Source organism: Prinia subflava, chromosome 6, assembly GCF_021018805.1.
Source record: "Prinia subflava isolate CZ2003 ecotype Zambia chromosome 6, Cam_Psub_1.2, whole genome shotgun sequence".
Lineage (NCBI taxonomy): Eukaryota > Metazoa > Chordata > Aves > Passeriformes > Cisticolidae > Prinia > Prinia subflava.
The window spans coordinates 37,373,473-37,385,569 of NC_086252.1; the positions used below are offsets into that span (position 1 = coordinate 37,373,473).

At 46.7% G+C, this 12,097-nt stretch overlaps 1 protein-coding gene across 4 annotated transcripts in view; it reads left to right on the plus strand.

The window, feature by feature from the left end:
• LYPD6 (LY6/PLAUR domain containing 6) overlaps nucleotides 1–12,097 on the plus strand; it is a 32,556-nt gene that overhangs the window by 12,813 nt on the left and 7,646 nt on the right. For all 4 annotated transcript variants that reach the window (XM_063401036.1, XM_063401038.1, XM_063401037.1 and 1 more), the window contains one exon: nucleotides 10,842–10,993. In XM_063401036.1, coding sequence (XP_063257106.1) covers nucleotides 10,885–10,993 — 109 coding nt within the window. In that variant the 5' untranslated portion in view covers nucleotides 10,842–10,884. The remainder of the gene's footprint in view (nucleotides 1–10,841; nucleotides 10,994–12,097) is intronic.

Consider the following 12,097-nt stretch of genomic DNA (forward strand, 5'->3'; position numbering starts at 1 on the left):
AACAGGATTTTTCAGGATAATGTTGTGTTGTACCCGTACCTTTCATTATGTGATAAACCCATTTTAAAATCGATTGACAGTGTTTATCTACGAGTGAAATGCAGGGAGGGTAAAGGACTTGTGCAAACATTGAATGAGAAATTAAAAATACAGGGAAATGTGTGCTGGAGGAGTGAAATGTCCCTGCTTTATTCCGTGTGCTCCAGGTTTGGGGAACGAGCTCCTCGTTGGGAATGTCTGAGCTGGGAGCTCCTGCCAGGATCTCCAGTGCCTCTGATTTAAACACAGGCACATCCCAGAAGAGCCCGCCCTGGCTTTCTGCTCCTGCCTGCAGGGGCTGGTGGTGGGATGAGACGGGAGCTGTGCCTGGGGCTGGACACGGAGGCTCCTATGAACCCCCAGGGCAGAGCTGGAAAATGTTCTTTTGTTCCCAGTTTGCACAGGAAGCTCATTTTGGCTTCTTTTAATATCCCAGCTCGGGCTGGCAGGGAGTCAGAACTGCAGCTCCATGAGCTCATACCTCTGGCACAGAGCATGGCTTGGAGCTCCACAAACCAGGCCCTGATAAGAAATGAAAAATGTGAAATATCTGCAGGTCTGTCACAACAGGAGAAGGTTGTACTGCACATTTTTTTATCTCTTCTCTTCCGATTCAAGATGAAAAATGAATTTTTCTGCGCTGTGATCAGGATTCCAGAGGATGAGTGAGCCCAGGGTGGGAAGTTCTGGGTTTTGCTCTGTCCCCTCTGTTGGGGCTGAAAATCCACCTGATCTCCCGGAGTGGTGCCTCCAGCTGGGCTGGGATCTGCTGATTTATCAGGGAATTGTAGCCAGGAGGGGTGGATGTGCTGCCTTCCCGAAATTTAGGAAGGGATCTTAAAGCTCATCCTATTCCAACCCCAGTCACAGGCACCTCCCACCATCCCAGGCTGCTCCAAGCCCTGTCCAACTTGGCCTTGGAAATTTACTTTATTTTTGTTATTTTACTTTTGGTATTTTAAAATTATTATTTACTAAAAAAAAAACCAAACAAAAACAAACCCAAAAAAACCCAAAAAAACCCACCACAACAAAACCCCCCCCCAAAAAACCAAACAAAAAAAAACCCCCAACAAACCCAAACAAACAAAAAACCCCACAAAAAACAAACAAACAAAACAAAACAACATAGGCTGTGCTGATCCAGGGGCAACCCTTTGGTATTCCCAAGGTTCCTCCACCCTTCTGGAGGTGGTTTCCCAATTATTAGGGAGCTAAAAATACCCCAATATAATCAAATATAACGATGTCAGCCTGGTGCTTGAGTTGGGGAGCAAACTACAAATCTTTGGTTCAAATATTTCAGATTTAAAGGGTTTTATTTTGTTGTAAATATTCTGTTGTGGTAAAACATGGAAGTGTTTTTCTCCCAGGAAAAAATCAGAAGAGGCGCCCTCGGAGGGTCGTTATTTACAGTGGGATTTGTCACTGGCAGAAAAGGTCAATTTGTGAGAAATTAGCAGCTGAAAATCTGTGTATTTTCAACATTTGGACACTGATTCCTCCTCAGATTTTGGGGTAGGATGAGAGTGGAGACAATTGTGGATCACAGGAATGTTTCCCTGTTTAACTGTGGAATATAACAGGATTTTTCATGATAATGTTGTGTTGTGCCCCTACTTTTCATTATGTGATAAATACACTTTATAATCTAATGAGAGCGTTTATCTACAAATGAACTGCAGGGAGGGTAAAGGACTTGTGCAAAAATTGAATGAGAAATTAAATATACAGGGAAATGTGTGCTGGGGGAGTGAAATGTCCCTGCTTTATTCCTGGAGTTTTCTGCAGTTAATGCACTTCATAAATAGTTTCCTCCAAACAACTTGGAACAGCAAAATTGTTCATTTTAGCTTCAGAAAAAAAAGGACTAAAATTAAAATTGATTCAGTTATTCAGTGTAGTTTGTTCATCTGTAAATTTTAATGACTTTAATTAAAAGGAGTGACTTTCTGCACGAGGGTAAAGAACTTTCTGTGCGAAGGCACCTACACTGCTGAGCTTTCCAGGACATTTATGTGACAAAAACCAGGGAGAAATCCAAAATTTCCGTCTCAGGAATATCCACTGAGACCCCTCGTTGTGGAGCTGGAAGTTTGAAACCATCCTGGGAGCAGTGGCTAAAATGGGGATGGTGTTTTACAGCTTCCCATCGTGCTGGGGTTGAGTTTGCCTTTAATTAGCCTTCTTATTTTGTCATCGAGTTGCAAAAATAAAGAAAAATAAATGTCTTTTTCTCAGAGGAAAAGTGACAATGAACTGGCCTTGGAATTCAAATAATACTGGAAATTCTTGTAGAGCAGAGGGTTTATTTTGGGTTCTGCTGGTTTGTTTTTTCTTTTCTGGAAAAACGAATGAAAATCTTCATGAATTAAGGATTTGTTTACTCCATGGATTAACCAGACACCTGAAACTACATTAATTGGTCAGTTCTCATTTGGGTTTATTTCATATTATTTAATCATATGTAACTTTTCTAATTTATACCAAACAAAATACGCATTAAAACTGGAGAGGGATAACTTCGAGTAAAGCTTTGGGAGGAAAATATTTGAAATTTGGTGTCACAGGATAGAAAATACAAAACCAGATGATTTTTGTTCTTTAAATATAACTAATTATGGCAATTTCTGCAATGAGATTTACAACAAAATCTATTACAGTCGTTATGGAGCAAAAGGTGGCGGCAGAAATAATAAAATAGAACACGAAACTCTTATTTATTTTGGTGTAGAAACTGACTCAGATAAATTTGGATTCACACAAACACGAGCTACTTTATCAAGATAAAAATGAGAAGGAGGTACTTATCTAAAGGATCCTTACGAGGCTCGGGTCGTTGGCCATTAGATTTTACGGAGATGTTGGAATTGCACAGTTGGGAATGGCCCAGCCATTCCCAATTCCCGATTATTTCCCTGAGGGTTGCCGTGGCATCTTCTCCAGCCTGGTTTGAGATGTTCACTTTGGAACTGTGGAAAGCAGAGGCGTTGTCCTCCTAAGCGTCCTCTCCTTTTGTGGCTTCCCTGGATTTTTGGTGCCTTTTTGCGCCAAAGAGAATTCACACGCAGAAATAAAAAATGGGATGAACTCTGGGTGAACTGTCAGGGGAAGGGAGCCCTGCCATGGCCTCACCCAGGGCTGCAAAAACGATGCACGGTGTTCGTTAACTCCTATGTGCGTATGTTAAATTATTTGGAGGAAAAACGTGGCATTGCAGCGGGAATCGGGAAAACCGGGATTCGTTAATATCTCATAATTGAGGAGCGGCGAGGGATAATAATCAGTGATGGGTCAGAACTTCCCTCAGAGGGGAGAAGGCTGAAATTTTGGCTGGGTTGGCAACAACAGTGCCTCATTTGCGCGCGGTGACGTTGGCGGGGCGCCGCACAAAGCTCGGACGCCGCGCGGCTGCGGCTCGGTGCCTAATCTAGCATGGCAAATGTGCGAGGTGATGTCCCGGAGGAACTGTCACAAATCCCGCCGGAGAGGCTTCGGGAGAGCGGGGCACAATGGCCCAGATTGATGTCTGGCTTTATTGAAGCACAGTTTGGCGCAGGAGGGACAAACTCCCTCTTTCATGTCCCCGTCAGCCTCTAATCAAGGAGTTTCTTATCAATACTTTTGGAGCGAGGATACTGAATGCGGAATTGCGGGGAAACGGGGGGAAAAGGAATCTTTTGGAGGTGCCCTTTTCACCAATTAGATTCGGAGATGTCACTAAGCTGGGGTTTAATTTGGCCGAGCACGCTTGGTTAATTGGGTAGAACTCATTTTTGTAATCAGGAGGGTTCGGAGCTTTGGTGCTCTGCTTTGGTCTCCCCCCAATTATTCCCTGTAACAGTCTCACAGCCAGAGCCAGAATCCTGCCCCTTGGAAAACGACGGGATTGTTTGGAGACCTATTTTCCCCATCATCCCAACGACCCTCCCTTGTAATTTTTTACCACTTGAAGTATTTGTTGCTGTAGCACAAATAAAATGCCCCAGGGGTTTTACCCGGGATGACCTTGGGCTCAGCAGCCATTCCTTCAACACTTTAAAAATACTCAGGATCCTCCTGCTCCCAAGGTTGTCCCAATTTTCTTGACATAATGAAAATTTAACCTTTAAACCTCATCCCATTCTGTTAAAAATGCTGTTCTTATGTACCTGCCAAGCAGGAACATGGGCTAGAAAAGTGTTTTCTTGGCGGGTTTCATGTCTTGGTTGCAGCTTAGATAATTTTCCAGCTCTTGTCATAAACATGGAATATGTTCTCCTGGTTTTTTTTTAATTTCCCTTATTTCTTTGGCATTGTTTTGGCTGCATTTTATTTGCTCACTCTGCAATGTTCTTTCCCTTTTCCCCTGTAACTGGGATGCTTTTGCTTGGTTTAAGTAGGAAAAATAGTCCAGGATGATCCCAATCGCTGTTTCCACATGGAGCAAAATTTAATTTCATGCACAGACTCTGTTCCTTGGGACTTTATTTTGCTTTTCCCCAGGAGAACATCGCCACTCTGTCACCAACCCTGGACCAGCACTCACGGCCTCCCTGTCCTGAAATTCCTTCCCTGGGTGTTCCCCTTCCTCCTCTTGCCACGAGAGTTTCCCGAGGAGGAGGAAGGCAACGTGTGATCCACAGAAATCTCATCCCTGCCTTGGGAAGAGGAGCCCTTTCAGCTGCCCCAGTGAACTCAAATATTTATTTAGGGAATAATTTAGCTGCTCTCCTCCCCTCGGCCACTGGAACTCAGCAACTGGGGGTTTTGCTTCTTATTAGCAGGAAAATCCCGGGATTTCTGTGCTCAGGCATGGTTTCCTTATCCTGTCTGTGTGGAGCCGGGCTGTCTGGGGCTCCCCATGCACTGAGGTCAGTCTGTGTGCTGAGGGGCTTCCAAAATCCCCCAAATGAGCAAAACCCTGATCTCCCACATCCCCCTGGACTTCCTGCTCTTGCTGCCTCTGTTGCAGGCCGTGCAAAAACCCAGGAAGAGGCCTTGAAATGATTTGTTGGATCATCCATGCCCATTTCCCTGCTGATTCAGAGGTGTTCATGGTCACGGGTTTGAATATTCCGTGTAATTTAAAGGAAGGAAAAGTGGTGTCCCTGCACCGCATGCATGGAGTAAAATGGGAATGAATTATGTCTAACTTGGAATATTTCACCTGCTCGACAATTAATTTGCAGAAATTATATTTTCTTATATCATGGCCCAGCTGAATTTTAAGTTCATTTTTTTTCCCTGTCCTTAATGCCAAATGTTAAGTGTCACAGATATTTCAGTAAAATATGTCTATTCCACCCCTGTGATTTTTCTGAAGCCTAACTACCCAAATTGTTAAAAGATGGGAAAACCCAAGAAAAGTTTAACTGGTGGGACTGAAAATATGAGTGATTCAGGTTGAAAACAGAAGCCAAGTGCTGGCTGTAAAACAACCTTGGAATCACATCCTGTGAAAGATTAAATTGCATCCGCGGGAAGGCGGCGTGAGAGGGAACATATTGTCCCCCCCTTCACTACCCCAGGTCCGGGGCTTTTAGCTCAATGAACTCCAGGCTTTGTAATTAGCAGCAAGGCGATTAGATGGGCCACGTTCCTGGGAGTAATTAGTGCATTAATTGTGTTTGATTGTTTAATTACTCTTGCTCACTGTAATTGAGGAGAAGCAGCGAACCCCTCTGCAGGAGCTCCGAGGGGTTCCTTGGATACGAGAGCTTTACCACATCCCATTTTATGGGGAGGGGGACACACATTTAACCATTCCTGGGGTGAAACTGCCAAGAAAATCCCCTAAATGGCAGGTGGAAAAAAGCTGGATTTCGAGGCAATTCGTAAGAATTCCAGGGTTTTTTCATAACCTTTTGACGTGTGTGGTTGGAACCAAAAGAAATAAATAGAATAGAAACAAAAAGGTTGAGCAGGATTGAAAGGAGAAGGGAGAAAAGGACAATTAGAGCTGGAGAAGTTGCAAATAGTCCTTGGGATTGTTGTCTGGGATCTGGCGCAGCTGCCAGGTGGAAAACGTTCCATCGCCATTCCGATTTGTGTTTGGACAGTGATGACACAGGCAGAGAGCTGGGCTTGGTTTGGAAGCTGGAGGGAGATGAAAACCAATCCAGGAATTGTAAACTCAGTCATGGAAAGTCCAGCCTGTAGCTTTGTGTGACCTGGAAGAAAGGCAGGAGGAAGATCTGCGGAGTCGTTTGGGAAAATCACACTGGGGAGGTGCGTGAGGCGGAATTCCTGCAGGGAAGGCTCTGCCTCCAGGAACAGCTCCTGCAGCCTGCTCAGGCTGCTCAGGGCTCCCCTGGCTCCGTTTCCCACAGAGGAATAATCATCCTGAGGCACTGGAGGGATGGCCCAGCTGACCCTGCACAGCGGAACTCGCGGCAGCGGGCGGCTCGTGCCGAGGCCTGGGCGGCTTCTCACAGATGGCGCTGCCTGGCCGTGCTGTGATCGCTGCTTTAGGGCTCAGAAAGTCTCCTGCCTGCTGAGAGGGAACTTTTCCTGGCTTGGGCTGGCTGATTTCACTCAAGGAAGGGTTGGTTTGGGGAGCTCTGAGGTGGAGGCCCTTCCAAGGGGAAGGATAAGAGGGAATGTCAGGATGAAATCGGTTGGAACCTTGTAGGGACTTGGAGGTGTGGCCCAGACAGCGAGGAGGAGATGGAGGAGGAAGGTTGAGATGAGGTGTCAGCAGAATCACCAGCCTCCTGTGAGGGAGATTCAGCATCCTCTCACCAGCCAGCCAACTTCCCACTGTGCTGGAAATCCAGGGAGAGCAGGGAAATGCTCTGTCTCCCACGGGAACAAGGTGGAGAGCCCTGAACACCACAAGCTGTGCCGTGCTTGCATGAGGAGAACCACAGAAATACCCATGAACCAGGAATTCCTTCCTGCCTGGCTTTGGCTGAGTGTTTGTATGGGAAGATTTGGTCTCTGACTCCCTTTTTTCCTCCTGGAATGTTGTTTTTCCTGCAAGCTTGCAGCTGGCCCAGCTTACAGGTTTGGTCACAATCAGCCAGCTGAGCCTGGGGAGGGCACAGAAGGGACAAAGCCATCCTTAAAAATAACTGTCCTCTCCATCAACACTTCTCCCCTAAAACCACAGCTCTGATATCCAGCCCTTCCCGGGAGGATTGGGACCTTCCATTGTCCCCAGCGCCGGTGCCAACGAGGCCGAGATGTCCCGTCCTTAATGAGACCTGACAAACGGGGAACAGAGCTGCAGCCCGGGGCCTCCGGTGGCTCATCCACGACAGGGCAAAGGGCAGGAGCAGCAATCCCGCTGTGGAACGGGAATGGGAGAGGTCTTCCCCAGCTGGAGCTGGGGAGATTGGGCTAGCAGGGGTTTGTGGAATGATTGGGTTAGCGGGGGATTCCTATCGGGCCACGCCAGCTTCCGTTATCTTGGGATGAGCACTCGGCTTTGATGCCTTGGGCAGGCTGAGCTGGAACAGGGACTGGGCAAAGCTGGAGAATAAAGCAGGGATTTATTGAAAGGCCTTTAGGGACACCTTGGGCAGGATAGGGCCTGGCCAGGGCTGCACCCAAGGTGGACCCAAAATGGGCACAAAATGGACACAAAATGGGCACAAAATGGTCACAAAATTGATGACCAGTCATGAGGTCTCACACTTTGATAAGTCTTGGTCCATTTGCATATCGGGGTTTAATTGTCCAATTCCAGCTCCAGGCTGTGAGGTTCCATCCTTCTTGTTCCTCCCTTCAGCTACTCCTGTTTGTGCTTTTGGGCTGAAAGTTGTGCTTGGTCTCCATCTGAGAAAGGATTTGTTTTGTCCCTGCCCTGTGAAGAACAGAGTGACACTGAATGGGCAGGTGGAATTTGCTTGTGGTGACAAAGGGTGACAATAATGGTGGCAGGTGTTTGTTCAGTAAGGGCTTCCTACTTCCCTAAATTCCACCCTTTAAAATTTTGACCCTCCTTGCCTTGCTCTGGACAATTTTCTAACCCAGAGGATTTTAAAATTGTGATTCTTTGCCTGTAATTAAACCTGCTTCAAACAGAAAACAGAACTGGGGGAGCAAATTCTCCCTGTTCGTCCACGGTTCCTTGTAGCTCGTTAGAAGCTGGCAATTAAGGTCTTGGCAATTACCAGAGGAAGGATGTGGATGTTTTCAGGGAGCAGCTGGGGGATTTCTGACACCCCTTTTGGGCAGCTCCAACAGCCAGTTTTCCAGACTGATGGCTGAGTGCTGCCACACAGGATTTGGAGAGGGGCCGGGTGAGCCAACGTTGAAAACGTTGAAAACCAACGTCCTCAACTGCAGGGCTTTGATCAGCTCTGCAAAAAAAAAAAAACAAAACAAAAGAGATTTGTGCTTCTGATGAGCAAACCCAGCAAATCCTCGTCTCGTCGGGAGGAATTCCTGCCGTTGTATCAAGCTTGCTGTGTTCCAACTTAAAATATCACATTAATGGTTGGATTTGATGATATTGGAGGTGTTTTCCAGCCTTAATGATTCCGTGAGGGTTTTTCCCTTGTGCTGATAATTTGTTGATCACAGGCTGCTGATGAGAGCTGGGGCTGAGCTGTGACAGGCTCCTCTTTTCGGGATGTGAATCCTCATTTTCGAGTGCTGTGTGTCAGGATCAAATCCTCGTGTTTTGCTCCTGACGGTCTCACACAAACTGCTGATGAAGAGTGGGGTTTGTAAAACCTTCCTGGTGTTGTTTGGGATGAAAAACGTATCCCGAAATTCCAAATTCTCCCTCCAGATCCCACATGGACCCGTTTCTTTCATCCTCCACGCGGCTGGGAGAGGTTTGTTTTGCTTCTTGTCTGCTTCTAATCAGGATTTCATTCTCCCCTGGCTGAGAGGGATCTATGGAGTAAATCCAGCATTCCCTCTTCATAAGGTTAAAGCAACAAAGTTTAAAGCACCGGGCTGTGCGTTATCTTTTTTCCTCCTATTTTTTCATGGATCTCGCTGTGTTTTAATAAAAAAGCTGTTTGCAGATAACAGCAGGGACAATGACAACCTTTGTGCTGCTGGCCCTGGCTGGATTTCTGCTGTGGGACAAACATTTGGAAGTGACATCCCCAACCTTGTCATATTTTTCCTGAAAAAGAAAAAAAAAATCAACAAAAAAGTTATTTATTAGATAATAACCACCACATATTCAGGGCTGCTTAGGGATTATCTGGGTGTTGCAGATCTCTTGGTTGAGCAGGGTGGAAAAAGCTCATCCCAGTCCTGTGTGTTCTGGATGGATTCCAAAGGAAGCCCTCGGCTCCTGCCTGGCTCAGCAGCCACATCCTTTCAGGATTTTCCTGTCCTGTTTGATTTTTGAGGCAGTTTCATAATTTTTAAGAGTTTATAATAATCTGAGCCGTGTATTTAATGATGTACTGGCCACTGTGGTTAATAAGTAATACTTAATTTAGTTCCCATCAATCAGAGACATTGGAAAAATAATTGTTTATTAATGGCATCGTGAAGGGAATAAATCCCTTTGGAGCATGGATGAGGAAAATCCAGTGGACACTTTGTTTGCAGCTCTGGGATGGAGGCTTTTCCAAGAGGAAATGCCAAGGTAAAATCAGTGGGAACCTCATGGGATGGTGGAGATGTGGCCCAGCCAGTGAGGAGGAGTCAGGGGGAAGGTGGAGATGAGGTGGCAGCAGAACTTCCTGTGGGACCAGCCACCTTCCACTGCGCTGGAAATCCTGGGAGATCCTGAAAATGTTTGAAAATGTGTGGCTTAATGTAAACAAAAGCTGGCAGTTATTGTGTGGGGGTTGTTAGCTCTTGCTAGGCCTGCACAGAACATTCTAGACACGGCGGGGTCTCGTTTGGGCTGGGTTGGTTTTTATTTCTTATCTAAGTTACAATCTCAGGAGGTGTGAGCTCTAAGAAGGCAAGAAAATGTCCCCTTCTACCTCCTTTCAAGGACTTTTAAACAATAAGCAAAACCAATTAAAGCCCGACACCCAAGATATTTTCATTTATAACCCAATTAAAGATCACTCAATGTTTGCAATGTGAGCTTTCACTGCCCAGTCAGAAAAGATCACCAAAACCCGAGAAAGAGGAGGAAGAAGGAAGTGAAGAAGAAGGACCCAGGAAAAGCCCAAACCGCTCCATATTGTCCCTTATATACATTACATTATTCTATACCCCCAAACTCTAAATATTTCCCCCTGTGCCATCACACACCTCTATCCAAACTGCTCACACACACTCCCAGAGCTATCACCCAGCTTTGGGAGCCCTCCTGAGGGTCACCTCCTGTCAGAGCAGAAATCCTGACATTTTCAGCACCCAGGGTTCCAACAGCACAGGGATCCAGAATTGTCGCTGTACGACACGAAAAAAAAGACAAGAACCCCCAAAACACCTCTGAAGGAGGCAGGCAGAGCAAGAGAGCTTTGTTGTTTACATCTTCCCACCTTCCACAAGGTGTTCCCACACAGACCCAACAGGATTGATGAGCAGGAACAACCCCTCCCCAGCCGCATTGGTCAAACCAGAGAGAACGGCCAAAATGTTTTCCCTGAGAGCCAGAAAGGCAAACGCCGCCTGGAGAAAGATTGTTTTGGGAAGGGACGGTTGTTCTGCCAAGGTTGTTTAGGGAGGAAGCTTTCCTAAGAAACTTTTCTCTTGGACAAGGAGTTGGCAGCTAAAAATTGAGGATCCACATCCCAAAAAGAGAAGCTCGTCACAGCTCAGCATCAACTCAGGCCAAAACCTCTCAGGCCCAAAAATACCAGGCCCACAGCGGCTGACGGGTGACCCAATGACCTCCGGGGGGTTTTGTAGCCTGTCTAACTCTGTCACTCTGTGCCTGTGCCCAGGTGGGGACCCTCGGCCGCCGCATGAGCAGGGCCTGGCCGGGCCATGGCCTGGCCGCTGCCGCTGCTGCTGCTGCTGGCGCTGCCCGGCCGCGCTCCGGCCGCGCGCAGCCGCGACTTCACCGCCAAGGACATCGTCTACCTGCACCCCTCCAGTGAGTGACCTGCTCTTGGTTCGGGGAGAAAACTCTGGGACAGGGTCTCCTTGGGAAGGAAACATGAGCAACCCCTCCCCTAACTGGTCTGGGAAGGAATTTCCTCAGAGAAAAGCGGGAAAGCTATTTATTTAATGAATGAAGTGCCCGCAAGTGTAAAGAAAGAATAATGTGAAACAGCAAAACTTTTCGTTGCTCTGAACTGAGATGGCAAATTGAGGAACTCCTTGCTCTGGGTTGTTGCTCAGCTTGCTCAGTCTCTCATCAGTTTTTCTGGTGCTGGCAATGCCGAGGTCCAGGCCCCAGGTGTGAGCTCCTGGTGCTCCTCTGGCTTTTTCAGTCTAGAGCAGGTTTGAACAGTCCTAAGAAAAATAATAAAAAAATTAAAAATAATAAAAAATAAAAATATAATATATTAATATAATAAAAAGAAAAAAAAAATTTAAAAACAGTCTAGAAAGCTTCTTCTCTGCTTCAGCCAGCCAATGCTAGTTGAAAGCAAAGGAGATCTCTGTCCAGTCTGTGCTTGAGGTGAGCCACAGTCCAGCAGTGGAACGTGCAGGAGTCAGGGAGCTTTCCCAAAACAAACTGAGCGCTCCTCCTGCTCCTGCTTGGCTCTCAGAACCCCTCCTGAAGGCACAGAACTCAGAGACAGCACACTCAGAACAGGTGACTGGGGATACCAATGATGTATCACTGCATCATGAGGTCACCCTAGGCTGTCCCAGGGACAGGGACGAGGATGAGGGAAATATCGGATATCTCCTGAATTTACAGATTTACACTCAAATTCTTGCAGGAGCCCAACCCAAAAAACCCAAAAGCCGCTTCTGATCATCGTTCCCATGGTGCTCAGAGGCCACTGGAATATTTTCCAGCAGGGCTCCGGGGTGCTGTGTTTTTCTCTGCACCACATCTCATCTCGTCAGACGTTTCCTTCATTTTTCCCCACTTCTCCTTGAGCCACGGCTGTGTTTGTTGCTTCTGGCTCTGCCTTTAGCCTGGTTTTACATGGAATCATGGAATTTTGGGCTGGGAGGGACCTGGTTTGTGCAGTCCCCACTCTCACAGGGCCAGGTTGGTGGAAGAAAAGCCAAGTTTCTG